Here is a 23,329-nt window from a genome sequence, read left to right as displayed (position 1 = left end):
ACCGGGCCGTGGCCCCTCCCCATCCTGGTTGGGAGCTCACAAAGTTGGCGTGCCTACAAAGTTTTGATATTATTTGTAGTGGCATGGTTGCAGTTGTTATTGCTGCAACTCCTGTGTTTGCTGCTGCTGCTGCTGTTGTTGCTATTATCATTGACAATGGCAATGATAACACAGTACTCAACACAGCACATAGACACGTACGTGTACGTATACGTATACCACTCAATATTGTATGGCATGTTGCATCCGCCTTGGAGTAGACTGGCTTCTGTCGTCTGAAGTGTTTGGCATTTCCTGTTGCCTTTCATGTGGGAATTGAATCAGTATTTGCAGATTAGCATCTGAGATGTAGGACCGTACTGGAAATCTGAGCCGATAACCCAACACTAATCACCTACATATACCTAAATCACGGGTCTCCACCCACCAGAACGGAGGTCAGCACAATGGAGAATGCAGTGACCTCCCTCGGTATTGCTAAAAAAGTGAAAAGAACAGCCGCAAAGCGAAACAAAAAACCCACATAGAGCGCCGGCAGTAAATTGGTAGCGATAAAATTGAAGCCCACTGGAAGCTGGGCCCGCGCGATTTGGCTGTCTTCGGACCGGAGATCGCCCAGAGGTGGGAGGAAGTCGGCGCGTTGAGTTGTGAAAACCAAACGGAAATGGCGGCCATAACTCGCCAGCTCTAGCCCACAAAAGCACTAGTGCCTGGCCATGGAGGAGAAGCTACTAGGTCTGTTTTAGCTGTTGCTTTCACTGGTTCTGTTGCGAATTGAATCGACGTTGTATGAGGGCTGTAGTGCGGGGCTTTGATTACCGGAGATGGCCGAGGGTGTCAATAATACTTTGGAGAGTTTCTATGGACCAAAAAAGTTATTAAAAAACCCTCCAGATTAACATGTATGAACCCCTCTGACAGGAGTCTAACATTAAACTCCTTGCGGCCCCATTTCTCAGAAACACATATGGGTCTTGCTTCACACAAATTATGCTAGACTGAACGAATCGTTTATCCACTCGTTGGACCACCATTTGACATATATATCACTTGAACTGTCTGGAAGCGACTAAACGATTTAACCAATTTATGTACCTGCCGGTGGACCCAGCAGCCCCAGGCCCAGGCCCAGCCACAGCCACAGCCACAGCGATTCCACTCGGCTTGCGGGTGAGAATGTAATAAAAATTTAATGGCATTTATTAAGTACACATTAATTTGATTAACGTTCACACAGAATGTTTGCTTGTATTTATTTTTATTCGAGTTGGAGAGTTCGAGTTCCGCTTGGAATTGATTTGCTGCAAATCGAAGCAATTATCCAAAGGACATCAATTTCAGGACATCAAATATTTATTTTGAGTGCTCCTAACATGGCAGGAGCTATGGTAACTAAAGCCACTTAAGGGGGAAATCGAAATCTGCTTAATTGCGCCATAAGAAATGGACAAAAGGGTAAGGACTACAGCAGTTTCCATCCGGACGCAATGGCAGGCGACTCTGCACTATTGTTCTGATTTGACTTCGGCTGGCTTTCTGGCAATAGATCGAATTTGAATGCAGTACGAAATTGATGTTGGGTCTGGCTCCAGTCCATGTCCATGCAGACAACAGCAACAACAGCCAGTGGCGAAAGCGATAATAGCCACCCACAGAAAGCATTCGGAATAAATACGGTAATGGGTCTCGGAGATTCCAAGCAGGGGCATCCACTTTGCTGGAATATGAGAACATTGTTCGTGGCCACAAAATGATGGTTTTGGCCAACAACATCTCTGGATTCGTTTTTGTCTTTTGTGCATATATTTGCTGAACACTTCAATTTTTGGCAGCAATTTACGCTCTCAGTGCAATCAGCTTGTTGTTTTTCCTCCGGCTGCTTGTTGCTAATGCGATTTAAGTAGGGGCATGCCACGCCCAAGCAGTTGCCGGAGGAATCAATTGCCACTAGATGGTCCCAAAAAGCCAGCCACTGAGCCAGTAGCACGGCTTTCTTGTATCCTTCTTCGTCTGCTTTTTATGCTCTTGCAATTTACACCAATTGCATCGGGAGGAAAGAATGGAAAACTTTCATTTAATGCCCGCACTTCTGGGTGTCGTTTCCAGCATGACATCAGCAGAGAGCAGCAAGGGCTCTTGGATTTCGACTAAATGCTGATCCCAAAGGAGGTGCCGATGGCTGTCGATGGAGGAGCAGGCAAAGGATTTCACAGCCAAAGCGATTTGCTCACACTCATGAGCTCTAACTGGCTTAGATTCAAAAGGTTCTTTTGAAAGCTGTCCGAAGCAATCTTAAAGAAGTGAAGATGCAGTACACTGGTTGATCAGATTGGGGAATATTTGCTTTACTATTCAGCCTTGTGCCCTACAATAGTAGGGGCTCATTATTGCCTAAATGACGTACGCATAAGTTGCATCAACATCGTGGGTAATTCAGAGAATTCAAGAAAGAACAAACACCAAAATAATGCCAAACTGATTTCTCTGCTACACTTTACCCTTTAAAATATTCGTGGGTTTTACAATGAATTTTTCCGTTTTGTTTTTTGGTCCATTTTCTAGGCTTTTCTCTGCTGGCTGCTGTCCAAAGGGCAAGCCCAAAGAGTTTGTTTGCATTTAAAGAATACATGGGGATAAACTTATAAATGACCCACTTTGGGATGAAGTTTTTAAATACGTTTTAATGCGCTTTGAAAAGGATCTGAAGAGGACACACTCACACATACTTCCATTTATGTAAACGGAACACACACACGAGTACGTCTACGAGTACGAGTATATGTGTATGTATGTATATAGAGCCGGAAACAGTTGGCGATGCCGTTGAGTGATGCGCCGTTTGTCAACTTTGCAGGTCAGCAGAGTCCTTGCCATCATCATGGCCACCCTTTTTTCATCATATGTCCCGCCCCCACTCGACCCATTCCACTCTTGGTCCTGTCCTGGTGAATAATGATGCTGGGTCGAGCCGAATTGTTGCCAGTTTCAGATTAAACTGTTGGTCAAGTTTCAGCAGCAACAAGAGTTTGCTTTAACTCGATTCCCGCCCAACCACTTGAAGATTTTCAGAGCTCGGGAACAATGCCATACTCGTATTAGTTTATTTTATGTTGTTGGCCTTATTCTTTTTCCTTTTTAGTTATTTTTGCTTGTTGTTGATTCTATTCATGGCCCGAACTGCTTGCTTGGGACTTTTGTGCTGCTGTGTGGTTCGGTGTGGTTCGGTTTCTCTGGTCAGACAGTCCGACGGCTTGGTTTTAAGTTTCCGAGTTATATTTATCTAAATGATGCCAGCAGGCAACTCTGCGTATGTGGAATATTTTTTTTATTGTGGTAAGCAGTCGGTTGTTGCCAGTTTTCAGTTGTTGGTTAGCTGCTTTTGACATTCGCTTAGAGTGGAAGGAGGAGGGGCCCGCTACACAGCATTTTTGTGTGTGTCTAGCAGATAAGCCAATTTATGCAGTTGTTCTTTTTGAATATGCGTGTTAATTTGCTTGTGGATTCGTACCCACTGGTATTAATATGGTGGAGGAGCTAGTTGGGGCTTACGGACATGTAGATCGGACTGTGGTCCTTTTCTCGGTAGTTGTTGTCTCTGTTTCTGTTTCTCTTGTGGGGGCAAATGTTGGTCGAGTTAAGAGGCTGGTAAACCGTTTTAAATATACGTGTTGTCTTGGAAAGATTGTCACTCTTCCATGATTTAAATTATTCCGTACCAGTAATGGTACTCGTTTACGATGTTCAACATGTAATTTTTATTCCATATTTCATATTAAAATTCTTAGTAAATCAAAGCTTCGCTACATCCTAAGATACGACATTTACGACAGATCGAGGGAATGGACCAACTAAAATTTAAAGGTAAATTCCCTTGAATCTCCTCGTAGGACATCAAAGCATAAACTTCCGATGAGAGCACAGCAGAATAAACCGTTCCCAGTTGCCTTCCAGTGGGCCAGGAATTCATTCTCTCTGTCAGCGAACAAGTTCGAATTTCGAAAAACCGAGTGGCCAACGAGGGCCAGAACGAAGCGAGCGTCGTTCGGCCCATGCGAAAGCCTTTTCCACCAATGAAGTCGGCCGCCAGTTCACTCGTGCATCGGGTTTCCAAGTGAACGGACGCGCTACGAGAGCCGGAACAACGCGGAACAAAACTATCTAGCGTGCGATTTGCGATCCGCGCGAAATTCTCCCACGCTTTTCTTTCCCCACACGAAATGTGGTTCGGTGCGCTACTGCCGGTGCCGCTGTCGTTGTCGTTGTCGCTGTCGTTGTCGTTCTTCCCGTCGCTGTCATTTGCCGGCTTCTGGCAGCCTTCGCCAAAGTTCTGAGCGAGTTAAAGTTTCTGTGCATCGCATCTGTCGTGCGGCAACTTCGGTTCCCCGTTACTTTTGCATTTGCGTGCTTAATTTGATGTAATTACCAAATTGCTTGTTATGTTGCAGCACAATTTCACCCTGGCTGCAAACATTTAGTCCACCTCTCTGACCGCATATGCGACATTTGTTGGTGCTTTGTTGGGGGTTTTGCGAGTAGAGATGGTAAACTTGGGCTTCAAGGGGGCCAAATTTATAGTTTGAGCAGCAGCAGACCTTCAAAGAAGATTAGTTGCTAATTTAATTTCAATTCAAGTGAATAAATCGGACGTGTCTTAAAGGTTGTGACATTCAAGAATTAAGAAATTGTGTGTGTCCTAAACTTTGCAGATTTTTGAAGAGAATTCGTAAACAAATACGTTCATTTATGAGATCTTAAGATTTTAAAGATTTTATGATTGTGATAGAATGTAGATGTATGTAATGTTGTTTTTTACAGTTCCCTGCTCTTCTATCAACAGAATTTATATAAAAAGACATAAAAAATAAAGATCCGTAGAAGCCATGCTCATCTCTGAGAAGTCTTAAGACAGAACATCCCGGTTAATCAAAGTAAAATATAGTTAGGGTCCTTAAAGTCTATTCGAAATCATATCCACCATAACAAAAAATTTTGTAATAATTCCAGATACGATTATAGTAGTTACTTGCTTATTGTTTGGTTAAATTACATCCGAATATTTTAAAGGAAACTATTAATCCATGGAACTGAAATGTTTGCTGTTTTGAAAAGATTGCATGCAGTTGCTTAAATTCCAAATTCCAAAAAATAGTGATCATCAGACAATAAAAACTATTTGCTTTGGCATTCGAAATTCCTTGCGTTGCCACAACAAAGCAATTCAACCGTAATTTATAGGATTTTACACTCGAAATAAATTGTATACAGCTGTAATACCCTAATTTGTCTGCAATTGTGCAAAAAACCGCAAAAATCTCAACACCAAATCCTTTCACTGGAATGAAACAAACTAAATGGCAATAAAAACCGCTTTCGAGCAGGAGCAGGACAATGGCAGGGAATGCTGAGACACAAGCCCAGGGCCCTGGCCCTGGCTCTGGCTCTGGCTCTGGCCGCGGTGTAACCAGCAAAATAATTTGTTGCAATAAATATTTGAAAATCCAGTTAAGCGAAACATTTTCGTCACGAAGAGGCCAACTGGCCGCAGAGTCTAAGAACTGCACAAAAAATGCACTCCCGGCTAGGTCGGCGATAGGGCTGGGGTGATGGCAAGGTCCACGGGTATGGCAGAGACGCCCAGGTCCTGGCCTGAGGCACTCTGTTGGTTGAATCGCCTCCTGTAGGAATCTGGCCCCTGTATAGGGTATCGTTGGTTGCGTGGATTCGTTGGGTTACTTTACAGAAGATGATACGCCATTCGGTTTTATTCCTATGGGATATTTATCCGATATTTTAAATCATATTGTTATGATGAATTGGGAAATAGGATTTTCGAAATCACCTAAACATAAATGAATAATCTCATTAAAATACTAAAATGATCTCGCCTTTCTTAACTTTCTAAAAATTATTATTGAATAATTGTAAAAATTATACAATTATTTTTAGTTATGTATATTTAATTCAATTAGAATTCTGTTTTACTTTGCACTTATTTTTAACAATTTATGTTAATTTGGATTTAAATAGTGTTACATTAACATAACTTTATTTTTTTTAGTGATATTTAAAGTATTTGCTTGATTCAAATCCTTGATAGCTCTGCCTACACTTTAGTTGATGAGTTCTTTGTTAAATTATGACAGTACGGGGTATAGCCAAGTCTTCTTTGGCATATTTGAGACTCCATTCTCCGTTCTCCGTTCCTTGTTTTGTTTTGTCTCGCGTTTTCATGCAGTTGCCACTTTTTGCATGCCCCGCATGCCATCGGCAATGTTATGCCTTAGTGTTGGTGTTGTTCCTCGAGCTGCTGGTGGTGCTGCTGCCGTTTCTGTTGCACGCCTTGTTGCATATTGCTCGTTGGTTGTCCTGTGTGCCACTGCCTGCTTCGGCTTTTGTGTCTCTATACCGGACGCTTTAATATTAAAAGCGTTTAAAATTTTTGTACGTTTCGTCGCCATTGTTCCGTGTCCTGGCACCCAGCCCGGAGCCTCCTTTTCGTGGATATCCCCAATCCCTTTGGCAAGGGGTGGCGCTGGAAGAGTGTCATGGGGAGCAGTTTGGCGGCACCACTGTTGCTGTTGCAACGGTATGGGGTGCAACACTAACAAGCTTTGTTATGTTTCGCTGCCGTCCTGCAGTCCTGCCGTCCTGCCGTCCTGCCGTCCTACTGTCGCTGTTGCTTTTGAGTTTGCTCAACGTTGTGCCAACTGTGCGAGAGTTGCTGCGAGTCGCCCGCAGCGTCGGAAGCGGAAACGGAAGTGTTGCCATTGCCATTTTGCTGGCATCGCCGTTGCATTTTTGGTGCGCCCTGCGCCGCTCGGGTTCGTCTGTTTTGTTTGTCTTATACTCGCAGTTATTGTTGCTCTTGTTGCTGCCGATAATATTCCTTTCTGGCTTTCCTCTTGTAAAACGCCGTCATGTTCTGTGCACTGTCCGCTTTTGCCCCCGACTTTCACCGCGTTGGGAGGGCGATGTCTTTTGCAGAAAACTTTCTGACAGGTGGTTTGTGTGTTACGTGTTTGCTGTTTACTTTGTGTAATCATTTCATTTGTCAGACTTGATTTGCTGGCAAGCACAGCGTTGACAGCTCGACATTGCAAATTGAGGCCGAAGCGAAAATAAAGCATTGCCTTGGGCATCCACTGACTGGTTGGGCGAAGGCTGAGATTCAGAAAATATTTGCACAAATTTAGGACATATTTGTATAATTGCTCGTTGAGGCGTTTATTAAATTCAAAAGTAATTCGATTAACTAATTTATCATTTAAATTTAATTGAATTTCGCCCAGATTTACAATAACATTTCAACTATTCTTGGGTGTTTGTGTGGCGTTTGTCCTTATCGTTACACCCTCTTGGTTATTTGAACTTTTACTCTTAATTGAAATCCCAGAGAATAACCCTTAAACTACAACTCCGTACTCCCTTCCCCAACCATGCGTCTATCGCCAATCTCCCCCTTCCATCGGACAAGACAACTTAAAGGCTTTTGTTAAATTGCTGTTAAGACAAAATCCAATTTCCGCGGACAAATCAAATTACTGTCTGATGGCTGTCTGAAGATATTCCACTCAACAAATTTGAGTCTCAAACGCTTCAAATTAACGCCCTCGAAAATTAACTTCAACGGGGGAGGCGGGGCGCGAAAAATTCAAAGCATCGCACAAACAAATGTCGGCATAAAGCCAAAATCAGAAGTCAGAAGTCAAAAAGCAAAAGTCAATGCCAAACTATGAGCGAGAAGCTCGTCTAAACAGGAAGAACAACAAGAGCAGCAACAACTTTGACTTTTGCCACGCATCCGGATCCGGATTGGGGCTCTGCTCTGCGCTGGTCTGGTGTGGGGCTGGGAGGCACGATTGCCATGTTAAGTGCTGGCAAGCCCGCACGTCATCATCGTAGCCACCGTCGACCCCTAGCACCAGAATCATCCTTACACCCATCATCATAGTCGTCATCATCATCATCATCATCATCGTCCTCCTAGTCATGACGCTCCATTTCAATCCCGTCGACGATGTCGGTGTTGATTGCAACCTGCTTGTTTTTTCTTCCTGTTTGCTGCTGTTGTTGTTGTTGTTGATTACGCGCCGTTTAAGTGATTAAGGGTGAAAATGTTACCAGCCAGTGTGCGCCGTGGCACCTGCCCCATGCCCCCACGCCCCCTAATCCACTCACCCACACCCCATACCAGTGGTGCGGTGGTGGTGCTCGAACATTTTGGCGACTCAACGTGAGTGCTGAAAATTTTCCCCTTGCCCATTGCAGAAGGAACTAAGGTAAAGGATTTTGAGAGCCATGTCAGAGCCACACTGGCCACCACGCCCCCGCAAACGCCTCCGCCAATGCCTACGCCCACAGGCCAGTGTCCCTGTCCGTGTCCGTGCTCGGCACCTGGCCACACTGCTGATTATAAATGCCGCAGTTACCATGCTGATGACAGCCACGCCCGCTCTCGCCGAGATTCCCTCAAAGGGTAAGTGCTTTGATAATTTAATGAGCCGCTTTTAATGGGCTTCTTATTTGATTGATTGAAGTGATTGATTTGATGGACAACGAGGGCGGAATAGGTTGGAGGGGGGCAAAAGATTATATCAAATGAAATCTTTTCTTTTGTTGGGGGAAACGATTACGAAACCAATAAAGGTCAGAGCTTCCAAAAGTTATTTTTTCTAAATTATAATTGAAATTTTGATATTTATTTATGAAAACTAATGAATGACCAGCGGGAACGTTGTGAGCCGCGGGTCTATTTTATACCCGGCTCTATTTAATATATTTAAAACAACAAGGGATGAATTGATTCCCGGCAAAAAAAAATATTTCGATTTTATTTGTTCCTATTTTTTTTTATCCCGCTACCTTCCGCCAGGTGTGCGGGACACTGTTCATTCCCGCAATTTCATTAGTTCCTCCCGATCCAATCGGATTGGTCAAAAGATATGGTCATTTACTTTGATTCTGCGTTTTTGGTCTTCTCGTATTGTGGATGCCACAGATTTTCGTCCTTTGTGGGGGCGGAAAACACTCATAACAGTGTGATATAACAGGAGTCTGAATAAAATACTTATTTACTATAGGTCCTATTGTCTCTGAGATCTTGGCGATCATCGGGACGGATGGACGGAGCCACGGACAGACAGAAATGGCTATATCGACGATGCTGATCACGATACTTTATATAGGCGAAACCTTATGGGGTCCCCCTCAACAACAAATCTAATTTACCCCTATACTCTTCGAGTATATAAAAATAAAATGAAAGTACTGGGATAATTATACAAGTTAAGAAACTTTCAAAGCAAGTTGAAGAATTTTCAAAATATCTTCAGGTCTTTATTAGCAGTCGTAAAATTTTCACCTAGATAATTTACATACAGAATTGTTAAAGAAAACAATTTTTAAATGCCTCAATTATTGATACCATCTACAAACATGGGTACATACATATAGGTACGTATGTTTATTTCTTTATTTCTCTTCTTCCACGTGGAGTGCACTTAACACTTTGATATCTATTCCATTATGATCGTATTCGCCAACCAATTTCATTCAGTAAACTGAAAGATATTTTTGCTATATTCGGAAAAATGTGTTTACTTTTGCCATTAAAAGCAATTTCGAAGGAGAAAATTATTGCCTTTGCTGTTTCCCAAGTCTATTTCTGAACGTTCTTCGCCCACTCGATTTCGACATTGGGAGGAGGGAATGAGGCAGAATTGTGCATATTAGAAAAATTTATGAGAAACAATTTTCCATTTTGCTGTGGATACAAGTCAGAAGGTGGAGAAGGAGAAGGGCGTATGCTATTTGCATATTTGTTAAATTTATCTTTGGCTAAGCAAACACTGAGACAGAGCAGCGGAGAGCAGAGCTGAGCAGAGGTTAGTATCCTCGAGGATATTTTGTGACATAATCAAATATGCTTTAAGCCAAAGCCAACAACTCAACCCTTTTGAAGTCGCTGCCAACAAAAATGAATGAACTGCAGATAAAAGATGTTGGCCCCTGCCATGCCATGGTTGTTCAGTTATTTCTCATATATGTATGTGTATATGTATCTTACAGCAAATTTGCCTTGCTCCTCGCTCCTCCTGCTCGCCAGAAAGACCATTTTCTTATTTCTTTCGTCTATTTTATGGGCAGGGAAATGCAAATGCTTACAAGACGTTTAACATGTCACCTGCGGGCAAAAGATGCTCCCTGCAAAATGCTCTCCACACTTATCTGACAGTTGTGCATCTCTGGCCCGGCCCCCCTTTCCCGGGCATATGTATAAAATATACATTTGTTTGCCTTACCATGTTTGTCACTTATCGTTTGGTCCAATGTTTTGCAGCTGACTGCTATTCCCCCAGCGAGTGCTCTGCCTCCTCCTTGAATCTGGCTGGGTCTGGGACTGAGACTGGGACTGCTACTGAGGCTGATGCTGAGGCTATGTGATGCTGTAGATAAATGTTTTTGTATGTCTGCCAGGATATATTATGATTTTATGCATGGTATGGCAAGAAATTACTAGTTTCCCAATGCTGAGAATATAAAAACTGTATATAGTTGTCGTTTCTATATAATATATAATAATATTTTATGGTCGGGCTGTAAGGTGTCTTCCCTACGTGAACGAATCGTTAGCTCTGTCTGAATGTTCTAGAGTCCAAGCATCCCACAAATATGTACATATATACATAGGTACTTGATAAATACATCAAAGTATACGTAAGGTTTAATAAAAATTCAAATTCAGGAACAGGTATGATTCTGCATCCGTGCCGAATTTACCTTTTTTTCCATAGCACCAATCAGCACTCCCGGATGAGCGGAATATTCTATGTTTGGCTTTTTTCTGCTACTACTTCCCATGTTTTTTGCTTTATTGGTTCGACGGTGCAACTGGTCCCCGTTAGATGATTTGTGTTCAGAAGGATATATTCTTAAAGTCACTATTTCATTTTTTTTTGCTATTTCTGAATAAACAAAAGTTATGCATTAAATGTCTTCCATTCTTTTCCAGTCTGTTCCGCTCGCTATTCCCTCTCCTTTAGTGGGTTCTACTCCCAAAGCAGTAAAGCATACTTTATGGCATACTATTTTCCTCTTATTTCCTTTTGTCGCTTTCCACTATTTTCACCATTTTATGGCAATGCTTCCGTCAGAGATTTTTTCTTGGATTTTCTTCATTTTTTAGCGGTTCTTTCGCATTTTAAAGTGTTATAATTTTCTTTAAAGTGTCCTTGACTGGTCGAGAAAAAAAAGCTGCACACGCGGGTCCTCTCGCCGGTCGTTCTTCCTTCCTGCCCGGAACTCCTTTGGCCGAGTCGTTGGCGGTGGAATTCTTATTATTATGAGCTCGCGTGTGCGGCACATGCATTTTTCCATATTACCTCCTCAGACTGCTGGCCAAAACTTATTAAAATTGTTCAGCGTCGTTGCTGGTGCAACACTGGCATTCCAAGCTCCACCGAGTGGGGTCTCGGTCTCGGGCAGGGGCGTGGCGGTTCGGGCCGGGTCGGGTCGGGTCGGGCATTGCGATTTATGTTTCAAGTTTGAAATTCCCGAAATAGTTTCGCGTGCTGCAAATTGTTAACGAAACTAATCAGCATAAAAATGCAGTAGTGCAAGTGCCGCAGTGTGGGAAAAAGTGAAAGTGTTCTGCGTTAGACCCGTTTAATAGGTTTATTTATGGTGGAAAGGGGTCGGGGAGATTCCGCGCGTGACTTGGTGAAAGGGGTTTTCAGCCAGAAGCCAAATGGAGTGCACGGCAGAACAGAATGACGAGCATTTCGTATTGGATGCTATCCGCTGGCCGATAAACCGAATAAGCTGTGCTTCAGATGTCCCAATGGAAGATTGTATTTGTATTTTTGACTGTGAACACAAACAAAAAATGTTTAAATTGTATTGTGGTTTATCTCGTAGTCCCTATGTGACCGGCTGCTGCATCTGTGCCCCCCCAAAGGCCCAGTCGACGCTTTCAACACAGCATCAAGCTCATAGCCATAGCCTGGCAGATCTGGTGCTCCCCAGCCGGAGCAAGCAGCTCGATGGCCTCACCGACAAGATCTTCGATGTCCTGGTGATAGGGGGCGGGGCCATGGGATGTGGCTGTGCCCTTGATGCCGCCTCGCGTGGTTTGAAGACCGCACTGGTGGAAGTCTCTGACTTTGGCAGCGGTTCCAGCTCAAAGTCCAGCAAGCTCCTCCATGGCGGACTCCACATCATGCAGTCGGTACTGAAAAAATTCGACACCAATGAGCTGACCTTTATGTACGACGCCTTGCATGAGAGGGCTCTGTTCCTGAAAACAGCGCCCCATCTGGTGAAGCCAGTGGCGATGATAATGCCAATAGAGCAATATCGGGACCTGCCCGGGCTGTGGCTGTTGCTAAAGATGTACGATGTTCTCGCTGGTAGCTCAAAACTGAAGGCCTCGCACTTCCTTACCGCCAAACAAACACATTTTGCCTGTCCCATGCTCAGGATGGACCATCTGAAGGGCTCGCTGGTCAGCTACGAGCTGCAGATGGACGATGCTAGGCTCTGCCTTGCCCTGGCTCTGACAGCCGCCCGCCAGGGCGCCAGTGTGGCCAACTATGTCCAGCTGCAGCAGTTGGTGCCACCGGACCTCGCTGGAATTCGGCTGGCCATCGCGAAGGACCTGCTGACCCAACGCCAGCTGGCCCTGAAGGCCAGATGTGTGATCAATGCTTCGGGGGCCTTCGTGGACTCTGTACGCCAGATGGACTCGAACAAGGCGCTGGCGATAGCTAGCCCCACAGCCGGGACTCACATAGTTCTGCCGGGTTACTTCGCCAAGAGTTGTGCTGTGCATGGACTACAGCCGGGGGAGATATTTGCCATACCCTGGCAGGGACACACATTGGTGGGATGCAGCGACGGTGCTCTGGGACTGGAGCCCCTGGATACGGAGGTGGATGCGCTGTTGGACAAGTTCAGGCAGCGGATCAGGCAGGATGTGGTTCTGGGCAAGGAACATGTCCTGAGTGCCTGGAAGGGCTTGTGGACAACTGTGTCCGGACCTGGCCTCAGTAGCCCAGCGTCTCGGCGTCCTGTGCTGCTGGCCAGCGACCGAAAATTGCTCACCATTGCCAGCGGGGACTGGACCAATTATCGCGCCATGGCCGAAGGCACAATCGACGGGGCTATCAAGACCGTGGGACTCCAGCCGCAGTCCGAATGCTGCACCCACCACCTGCCCCTTGAGGGGGCTCTCCACTGGACCAAGGAGCTGCCCCTCGAGCTCATGCGAAGCTTCGACCTGTCCGCCGATGTGGCCTTCCATCTGTCCGAATCTTACGGCTCCAACGCCTTCACCCTGCTCAGCGCCTTTGATGGCTGCCACCGGCGACTCCACGACCATTTGCCCCACATCGAGGCCGAGGTGCACTATGCGGTGCTCTTCGAGTACGCCCTGACCGCTGTCGATGTGCTGGCGCGCAGGACGCGAGTGGCTTTCGTGGATGTGGCCGCCGCCTTGCAGATATTGCCGCGCGTGGTGGAGATCATGGCCGAGCGACTGAACTGGAGCCGCGCTGTCCAGAGAGACCAAATGTTTCGCACGTCCAGGTTCCTGAAGGAAGAGATGGGGATGGGTACCGTCACGCTTGGCGATTCCATCGGCCAGAAGATGGCCAAAAGAATCGGCGCCAAGTAAGTCCTGAGGTGTGGCTAACAGTTGCAGCAGCTCAAACGTTCAATAAATACTCCGAAAATCTTTATATTATGTATTCCGAAATCGTGTTCTGCTTTAATTTCAATGTAATCTAAACACACTTTAAAAATTCGATGCCATAAAAAGGCTCATTTGCGCAGCTAACGAGCGGCCGTTAGCCAAAATATGGCGCCAATATGCCGCCCCTCTCTCCTTACACCACCCCCTCGTTCATAAGAAGTCGGAGCCGCCCCCTCAATCAGCCAATAAATAAAGTAATGTATGAACGATACGCATATTCAAAAGAGAGGCGCAGAAACAAGAAATGATTTTGCAGCACAGCACCCATAACAATAATTCAAAATGGGTCGCGTGGCCCCCCCTACCAGCAGGAAAATATAGCTCATTTACTAAAAACAAACGACAAAAATAAATTGCCAAAGTAACGCCAGCAAAAAGAAGAAAAATCGAACACAAAAATGCCTTAACGACTGCCAGCGACTCGAAAAGGGGGGGAATCGAAATCCAAAACGGGTTTCTTCTCATACTTGGCAAGTATCTGAACCCGAAGATTTTGTATTTTACAATTTGATTGAAGGAATTACATATGTAGTTCGAGTTAATTGAATGGGATTCATGTTAGTGTGTTTGTGTGACATTAGTGTTGAAATTGCAGCTGCCCAAATATTCCTGAAAGTGTAAAGGGCTATAAATAATAGTGAGGTGTGATTTTGTTAAGTGTTCGTCATGGTCAGGAGGCTGCAGTAGACATCAGACCAGTCCTTCAGTCCTTAATATTGATAGCCACGTGGTTTGGGGCCACGATACTGGCCGTAGCGAGGCGACGAGCGTGAGCGATAGCGGCTACGGGAAGCGGAGCTGGAACGGTTGCGAGAACGGGATCGAGAACGGGTACGTGTGCCCCCGCTGCCGTAGACGGGAGAGTAGCGGCGGCGCCAGGTGGCGCGGACCTTGGACAGGCGGAAGGCCGACACCACGATCCTTCTGCTGTCGATCTCGCCTCCGTCCATGTTCTTGATGGCGCGTGCGCAGTCCGTTGGATTGGCAAACTCCACGAAGGCGAACCCGCGTCCCGCGTGATCCCCGTAGAGTTCAATCGGGAAGTCGACTGCTGTCAGGGGGCCAAAGTTCCCAAAGATCTCGGTCACATGCTCCTTTGTTACCTGGCGGCTCAGTCCCTTGATGTGCAGCCTCACCTCCGAGATTGACGGAGCCCCTGAATTGCGGCTGCCTCTTTCACGCCCGAAGCTTGTCGAGTTCGGAGATGTCATACGGCGGTATCTCTTGCGGATGGGGCTGCGCGACTTGGAGTGCCCACGGGAACGGGAACGGGAACGTGAACGGGAACGTGAACGGGAGCGGGAAGGGGAGCGAGAGCGGGTGCGGATGCTTCGCTGCATCAAATCAGGCTTAGCTGGCAGTTGATTGGAGCCAGAATTGGAAGTAATGGAAGCCAGTGGGAGCTGCGAAGTGACAGCAGCTTCGCCTGGCTTGGAATTGACACTGGAATTGCTAGTTATTGGTAGCGTTGTTGGTTTCACATCACCTTTGGAATTGGTCGGCTGACACTTTGTATTGGAACCAGTATCGATAGGCTTCGAAACAACTATCGATAGCTTCAGATTGGAGCCAGTATCGGTTGGCTTGATATCCAAACTGGAGTTGGTCACCGAGTGTTTCATTTCCTCGTCGACGATCTTTGTTGAGTCCTTGGTGTCCTTTGTAGTTAATTCAGGAACTTTTGGTTTTGTGCCCAGAGCAACGCTGATTGGTTTAGCATTGGAACTAGAGTTCTTTGGTTTCGAGTTGGAACCAGTAGGCTGGGAAGCATGACTTGCTGTCTTCGCAACGGAACCGGAACGGGAGCTGGAGCTGGTTCGAGCGGCAGCTGGCTTCGATTTGTGGATGGACTTCTTTTGTGGAGACGTTTGGGTGGCAACATCCTTGTAGCGGTTGTTGCGCTTCTTACGAGACGGACGCGCATCCTCTTCTGAATCATAATTGGCTTCTTCAGCACCTTTCGGAGCCCAATCGGTGACTGGAAGTGCGCGACGACGCAAGCTGCTCTTGCTGGACTTGGAATGTTCCAAACGGCGGCGGCGATTGGTGTTTGATGGCTTCTCGTGACGTGAACGTCGGTGCGAACGGCGTGGGCAACAGCGATGGGCAAACGAGTCGCTGCTGTTTGACGAGCTGTCAGAGCTAGTGCTGCCCGTGAGGTCCGACTCGTTGTAGCCCATGCTTATCGAAGACAACGATGAAGTGTCGGACGGGGACGACGATTTCAACTTCTTTGGCTTGCTGCTTGATTTGCGGCCTGGCTTGTGCAGCTTGCCCATCTCCGGCTTGCTCGTCTTGGACGGCTTGTCCTTCTCCTTGCTTTCTTCGGTGGCACTGGTCGCCAAGGACCCGTCTAGACAATTGACGGGAAGATCGTCACCGGTATTGGTCTTGACTTGCATTTGACTTAAAATGTCGCTATTACAATTAATCAAACAAAATTTAAATCAAGAAAAACTTTTTTTTTTGGAAATTAATTTTTGATTAGAGCCTTGGGAACTGTTCCTTACACTTCGACTTGTAATACGGAATGAACAGAAAATCGTCTGGGAATAATTAACTTAAACAAAACGTAAAAGCACGGGCTACTACGCCTTGGTGCTGAATGTTTTCTACAAATCTAAAAAAAGAGTGTTGGATAAGATTGTTTGCTACAATTTTATTGCTCAATAGCAATGTAATTGAAATTTAATCAGTATTTGCTGTAGTTTCTGTAACTTTCCAGGGTTGTTCAAGGTCCCTGATCATTATTTTTACAGACTTAATCAAAGCCATTCTGTCCGAGGGCCACCATGAAGCCCAGAAGATGCCACGCTGAGTGTCATCGGCAATTGCGAAATAATCCATATATAGTCCATTTAGAGAACTGAAAAAGTACGAAACTAAAGTAGAGCACAATACTTGTAAACATGTCAATTACCTTTGGGCGCAATCCTCGAACCACCAGCCTCCAAAATCTGAGATTGGGGGGCAAATTTTAGTCGTGGACAGATTGCTGTCTTGATCAGGAGTGGAGAAGTTCCCGTTGAGGTGGTGGGTCAGCGAGTCGCCTGCAGTTCCAGAATATTCGCCAAGCGACTGGAGCTCGAAGGCTTCCTCCTCGCTGCCCACTTGGAAGTTATCGTAACGGGCATGGGCGACGCTATCATTGAAGTCCTGCAGTTCAATGTAAAGTTCATGGCGCCGGTGCTTAGTCAGGCAATGCAGCTTCTGAAGGCCAATGAAGAACTCGCCGCTCAGGTCGCCAAAGCCGTTCATGTATTCAGCCCACTTTCGCTCAAAGCTCACTGCTCCGTCAATGCGTCTCTGGACGACTATCCAGCCAGGTCCAGCAACTCGCGATTCGCAGGGCACTGGGAACGGATCCACTCCAGGAACGGTTATCATATGAATATCGCTGGAGCCAATGAAGTTACGACAGCTGCTGGGAGTCTGATTCTCGAGTCTTTCTTGCTGCTCAAGCAGTTGCTGAAATGGGGAATTCTCGCCTGGTTGGTGGACCGGGGACTTCACGCTGCCTGTCTCCACTAGGTCCGACAGCAACTTCGCAAAGTAGGTTCCCATATTGGAGTTCATTCGAAGTTGCGTAACGTACGAATCCTTCAAGCTCTGCAACATCGAGCTCTGGATGTTGAACAGCCCGTCCATCTCCCTGCTTCGGTGCTCACAGTCATTCAACTTGCTTTTGTACTGCCCAACTTCATTTTCCACACTACTCAAAGACGTAACGTCCTTGAGCATAGACCTTACCATAGGAAAGCAGTAGGATCGACACTGTTGCTCCAGCGACCTAGCCGTATCGAAGTCCTAAAATTCAACAAAAATAGCACTCGAATTATGTTTTTCTGAGTTTCCTATTGGCATAGTGCATTCCCACCTTGGCATCGCTATTTACTACGGGTGTTGTCAATTCCCCGGTCGAATATTGCAGGACACATAGCAAAATCAAGCCCAGTAACATTATGGAAGCTCTTTGAGGCTACTCAGCCACTTCACATCAAAAGGAAAAAGAGACTGATATTTGCCCTGCGAATGAAGTATAATGAAAGCTTCGTTCGCTTCTTATCAAAGGTTCGCCTTCAAAGGTTATAAATAAACCAAAGAAAATTTTTTCCTTTGAATATCCAATCAAAACAGCATATCGGTAAGGGGCAGTGGCTTTCTTGGAACATCATGCTGATGTGGGGTTATTGGACTATCGCTGAAGCTATTAGTCACCCCAGATCTCCCTAGGGAATACATACAATCGCTGTATAACAGGGACTTTTCTACATTAAACTCGAGAGTAGTTGGAGGAAGCTACCAGAATTCTGAGCATAGTGCAGTATTCGATAAATACCCCTTTTGACAACAAATTTTTACCTTTTGAACACTGAATCGACTTGGCTGTGCCATTTTAGTGCTATATAGCTCGAAAATAATTGATGTCTTCGTTTAATTCAAAAATATTAAAAACGAAAACTAGAAACATTTGAAATGCATCTGCTTTATTTACGGTATCTATTCACAATGGGCACTTATGCACTTCGGACTGTGATAAACAGACCTAAGTTTTTACCCAAGCTTGAGCGTGATTGGGAGTATGACAATGGTTTTGCTCAGCACATGAATTTGTTGCGCCACACTGAAGAGGGCGGATCGCGCTTGTCCGTGGTCGAGGTGGTGGGATGCAGGCCCGCGTCGGGTGGGGCTGGAGAGGTGGCTGCTGCCGTGGTGATGCCGCTCGTCCCGGGCAACTCCAGGAACCCATACGGTGTCTCCGGAGTAGGAAATTTCTCTTTGGCAGTGCTCTTCTTTTTGGTCTTGCTCACAGCGAACTGGTACTTTTCCGATATCTTTGGCTTACGACACTGGCTAAGCACTATTTTGGGAGATGACACACCCATGGCCAGAGCCTTGAAGAATTTCCTGGCCTGGATCTGCGGCTTCGATGGACACGAAGCGGCAGTCGTTGACTTCTTAATTTTGGCGTTCGTTTGAGGCTCCTTCTTGGCCTTCACAACAGATCCCAGGCCCATCTGACGCACCAGAAAGTGCTGGGCCAGCACCAGTTGCTTCGTCTGTTCGGTCTCACTCCACTTGTGGTGCTCGGACATAATGTCCAGGATGCGTGGCAGCATGTCGAGCGCGGCCAACGCATCCACAAAGGCCACGCGCAGTCGTCTCGCAATGATGTCCACCAGGGTGCAGGCGTACTCGTGCCTGGCTGCATATTGCACCTCTGCCTCGATGTAGGGGAAGTGGCAGTGCAGGCGCCTCTTCGACTTCGACGTGGCCTCCGATAGGAGGGTGTGACCATTCGATCCATACGAGTCGGCAATGTGCTGTGCAACGTCCATGGGCACGTCGTAGGCCTGAACGAAGTCAAGGGGGAGCATGAAGCACCAGTTCTCAGCTCCGTCCAGGATCAGATCATTGGTGCAGCTAAACGGCAGGTCGGGGTTCAGGTTGCACACGTCGATGGCGGCGTCCACCGCCTCGGCGGCCATCACGCGGTAGGTGCTCCAACGACCGCCGCCCAAGGTGATCAGACGGCACTCGCTGACCTCCAGAAGATAGTTGCGTACCAGCGGCCGTTTCTTTTCTACAACTGCGGTACACGAGCTTTCGTCCGGTCTTAGCTCCAGTCTTAACTCCGGTCCTACTTCCGGTCTTGCCTCCGGTCTGGCCGCCGTTGGGCAGACTACGGCCGGCCGCATGGCTGTCCAGGCGCTGAGCACATTTTCCGGACCCAGTTGAACGGTTTTTTCCATGTGATCGCGGGCCGAATCCAACAGCAGCTCCACATCTTCCGGCGGGGGTGTGGGGATCTGTCTAATATCATCGACAACGCCCTCCGAAGTGCCAAGCAGAACGTGGTTCTCGAAGGGCACCATTACCAGCGTCGGGTCATGCTGCGATGCGGCAGGACATAGCAGGCCATACTGGAGCGAGCCGAAGTAGCTGGGCAGCGCCAGGAAATCGGCATCGTTGTGCTATCGCTCAGCTGTCGAACTGTGTCCGTGTGGGCGCCTGTGGCATTGATCACCGACTTGGCCTCGATGTAGAACTTCTCGTCGGTGAGGACGTCCCGGACTCCGGCACACCGACAGCAGCCATCCTTGCGTATCAGCTCGATCAGCTCCATGTGATTGGCAACATTCGCCCCCAGATTGACGGCTGTCATGACGAGGGCTATGCACATACGGGCATCGTCCACCTGGCCATCGTAGTAGACCAGTCCGCCACGCAGACCCTTGGACTTCAGCAGGGGGAATTCGTCGAGGGTTTCCTCTTTGGAAAGAAAATGAGAGCTGCGCACGTTCGCCGCTCCAGCCAACCAGTCGTACGCCTTGAGATGGGGATATTGAGAAAATATTGAATACTGAATATGTCGAGACCATTCTCACCTTGAAGCCCAACCAATAGAGGGGCAAGCGGACGACACTGTAGATCGGCATGAGCATCGGCTGGACCCGGTTCAGATGGGGGGCAATCTTCAGCATGGTGGCACGCTCGCTCATCACCTGCTGCATCATGTGCAGATGCTCGAAGTCCTTGTCCCGGATGATATCAGTGATATAGGAGCCAGTGCCGTCAATTAGTTTGCTCGACTTTGAGCTGGCGCCACTCGAGAAGTCCTCGGCATCTATTAGGGCCGTTTTGAGGCCGCGACTCGCGGCATCCACCGCACAGCCGCAGCCGGCAGAGCCTCCGCCAATCACCAGAACATCGTATTCCTCCTTTTTCATGGCGCACAGGTGCTCCAGCCGCGTGGGGGTCCTCTTATGCGTGCACGCCTGCCTCGACTTTGGCAGCGTCAAGCAACCCGTCTTCCTCAGCAGAGGCGGCGAAGAGACCCAGCTGGAACATACTCTAGATAGCATAATGCAGTTTAAATGTGGCACAACGGTCAAGAAAAACACTAAAAATTTCGAATTTCTACGCAATTTGCATCTGACAGAAACAAAAACAATGCAGTAGAAACTTTAAAAGCCAAAAGCCCAATCTGATGTAAACATGATGGATGTGAATACTCCAACTATCTGACATTGACAGCTGATGAAGTTTCGGAAGAGACCTACTTTGTTGGGGTTGTGTTTGAGTTACGTTTAGATTTGGAACTTCCTCATGCTCTAGATATTTAGCTACTAATCTAGGTGATTCTTTAACAAGTGTCACAACAACAGATCCCCACTCTTTAAAATTCAATAAAAAACTTGAATAATTTATTGGGTCTCGCCGGTGCTCAAATGAACACACTGAACGTAGCTCGTCCACACCCAAAGCCAATTAAAATTAATGAAAATTATAGATATGCGGGCTGTGGCCCCACCTTTCGCCCATTCCCATTCCCAGCCCTGGCCTGCCCTCCGCGGAAAGGTGTCGACCTGTCACAGTTTCTGACAATTTAAACTCGTGACTGGCAGGCAGGCAGACAGACTGACCCCCGGGGCAGTGCTGGGAGGAATGTGAAACTAAATTACTATGCTTAGCACATTAGGGTTGGGAAATTTAATTACATGCAATGGCGAGGCGAAATGGGCCAAAAACTCCTAGCCATTCGATGGAAAATTTCCTGGGGGGTCGGTGTAGCAGAGGCGTTGTGTCCAATGCTTACACGGGGTAAGCAGAAAAATTATTCCCCTCCACCTTAACTGTTTCTGTCGGAATGTTAATGCTTGTCCGCAGATCCCCCATGGGGACATCACTCGGACGCCATAGAGCAATACTGAAGGCTGGAGCTGGCGCTGGCGCTGGAACAATTGGTGTCAAAAGTACTCGCTGTAGGACTATGACAGGCCTTTGACTTTCACACGCTAATGAGTTTGTTTAAGTAATTTCAATTCATTTGTTAATTTTCAACTATTGTCTCTCTATTGACATTATTAATGTGCCCTGGGCCGGTGCCTGCCCATCAGTCTGTCACTCTGTCAGGCAGAGTGTTGGGGCTGCCTTGTCGTTTTCCGTGTCTGTTTATTTGCTTGTTTTGCTTACCTGGAGGTCCTGCCTCCATGTCCCATGTCCATGGGGATTGTGGTCCGTTTTACTTTGGCTGTGCGTGCCCCTGAATATCGTTGTCCTTTTGTCATTGCCCTGGCAATGACCGGGCCTGGTCATTAATATCGCTTCTCCACGTAGATAAATATTAAATTATTGAAATGCCATCGGGGCATTTGGCTTGAAGTTAATGTGAGTCAATGAATGGGTAATAATCTGATAAAAAGTCATCGATCAAATGTTTTTTGGGAGAACAGAGATATATTAAAATCGTGTAGATTCATGAACCAGCCGGAGGGAAGCATTTCCTTTCTACATGGTAATGTCTGTCAGAGCCTGGAGCTAAAACAAACAAATTTTGAATGGAAACTCCTGTGGTATATCGCGATTTCCGTGTCAGCCACATCTTGAAGATACGAGGAAACCGAAAATGATTATGGTTATCTTTCATATTTACTAACTGTCTATACTTCTCCGGAGGGATTACATATAGTAGTAGTAGTATAGTGTCACGGCACGTGTCATGCGATTCCCAGCGTCAAGACTTTTTTTCTGACCAACCGAAGGGGCCTATTGAAATAATATTACATGGAAAAAATAATAAAATATCCATTAAAGGCTTTGATAATCCCCGTTTTAGGCCGCGAGTATCTTGCTTTAACCTTTGGCTTTAAAACTTAAGACTTAAGACTTAAGTTCTGCACATTAATAGTCTATTTCAATTGGAAAATTCCTGCCGTCTGTACAAACTTCCTTCTCCAATAAATCCCCTAATAGTCGTGGCAAATCAAGATTCTTTTAGAAACTCCAATCTTTAAAAGGACAGCAAGAAATTAAGGTGGAAACGGCTGAAAGAACTAATTTTAATAATGATAAAAAGCTGATCATTAATGTATGTCCTTACACGTTGTAAAATCGTTTGAGCTTGGACACAAAAAAAGAGCAACAAGAACAATACCAACGGCCTTCCAAACACAAATTTCCGGCATAGGCCACATAACAAACCTAACCCGATACGATAGTCTTAGTCCTTAGTCCTTACCGACACCACATCTCCTCTTCCGATGGCCGTCCCCAGTCTGTTCCAACCCGCCACGCCCCGGCACTTTGTTACATTTCGTTACCTCGCCAAAGTGCCTCAACACATTGGCGCGGTATGGCGTGGCCTTGTTGCTTCCTGCCTGCTTCCTCCTGCCACATATCTCCTGCCCCACCTTCCGGCTTCTTGCCCCCTGCCCCTTCCGCTGCCGTTGCCGTTGCCGCTGCCACTGGCGGTGTTGGCTGCAACTGGCTTTGTTTTGTGTGCTGATGTTGTTGGCGTGTGGCTCACCTTTTTCGCCCCCCTCCCCGCCAGCTAGAGAGGTCCGGTCCTCTTTGGGCATTATTGCAGCTATAAAGTCAGTGCCTTGAACTTTTTCTGCTGCTGTTTTTGTTTCAGCCCCGATGTTCCTTTGGTCCGGCAGCTTTTCTTTTTTCCGCTCTTTTTTCTTTGCTCTTTTTTGTCGCCTTATTGCTATTGAAGTTTGTTTTTTATGGCCTGGCCGAGCTTGACAATAAGCACGGCGGCGGCGAAACTTTTCCACTTCTCATTTATTATTA

At 46.6% G+C, this 23,329-nt stretch overlaps 4 protein-coding genes across 5 annotated transcripts in view; 1 reads left to right on the top strand and 3 right to left on the bottom strand.

Annotated features, from left to right (window-relative positions):
- Positions 1-4,104: 4,104 nt before the first annotated feature.
- The window catches only part of LOC108163907 (neural cell adhesion molecule 2), a 57,003-nt gene continuing 37,778 nt past the window's right edge, over positions 4,105-23,329 (top strand). For both annotated transcript variants that reach the window (XM_033393312.1, XM_017299434.2), the window contains exons 1-2: positions 4,105-4,415; positions 8,269-8,476. In XM_033393312.1, the coding sequence (XP_033249203.1) occupies positions 8,299-8,476 (178 nt within the window). In that variant the 5' untranslated portion in view covers positions 4,105-4,415; positions 8,269-8,298. The remainder of the gene's footprint in view (positions 4,416-8,268; positions 8,477-23,329) is intronic.
- LOC108163908 (serine/arginine-rich splicing factor 4-like) lies at positions 14,205-16,168 on the bottom strand. Its single transcript, XM_017299436.2, has one exon. It carries the CDS (start codon positions 16,150-16,152, stop codon positions 14,461-14,463), a length of 1,692 nt encoding a protein of 563 aa, XP_017154925.1. The 5' UTR covers positions 16,153-16,168; the 3' UTR covers positions 14,205-14,460.
- LOC108163909 (ficolin-1-like) lies at positions 16,390-17,762 on the bottom strand. Its single transcript, XM_017299437.2, has 3 exons — positions 17,628-17,762; positions 16,671-17,557; positions 16,390-16,616 (listed from the first exon to the last, which is right to left on the bottom strand). Exons 1-3 carry the CDS (start codon positions 17,709-17,711, stop codon positions 16,439-16,441), a joined length of 1,149 nt encoding a protein of 382 aa, XP_017154926.1. The 5' UTR covers positions 17,712-17,762; the 3' UTR covers positions 16,390-16,438.
- Positions 18,217-20,785, bottom strand: LOC108163906 (glycerol-3-phosphate dehydrogenase, mitochondrial). Its single transcript, XM_017299433.2, is given in 3 exon segments — positions 18,217-19,709; positions 19,712-20,081; positions 20,140-20,785. Coding segments are annotated over 3 exon segments (2,208 nt in total). The 5' UTR covers positions 20,617-20,785; the 3' UTR covers positions 18,217-18,348.

The sequence above is a fragment of the Drosophila miranda genome, chromosome 4, assembly GCF_003369915.1.
Source record: "Drosophila miranda strain MSH22 chromosome 4, D.miranda_PacBio2.1, whole genome shotgun sequence".
Taxonomy (NCBI): domain Eukaryota; kingdom Metazoa; phylum Arthropoda; class Insecta; order Diptera; family Drosophilidae; genus Drosophila; species Drosophila miranda.
The sequence above is the reverse complement of the archived record's forward strand: the minus strand, read 5'-3'. Positions and strand labels throughout refer to the sequence as shown.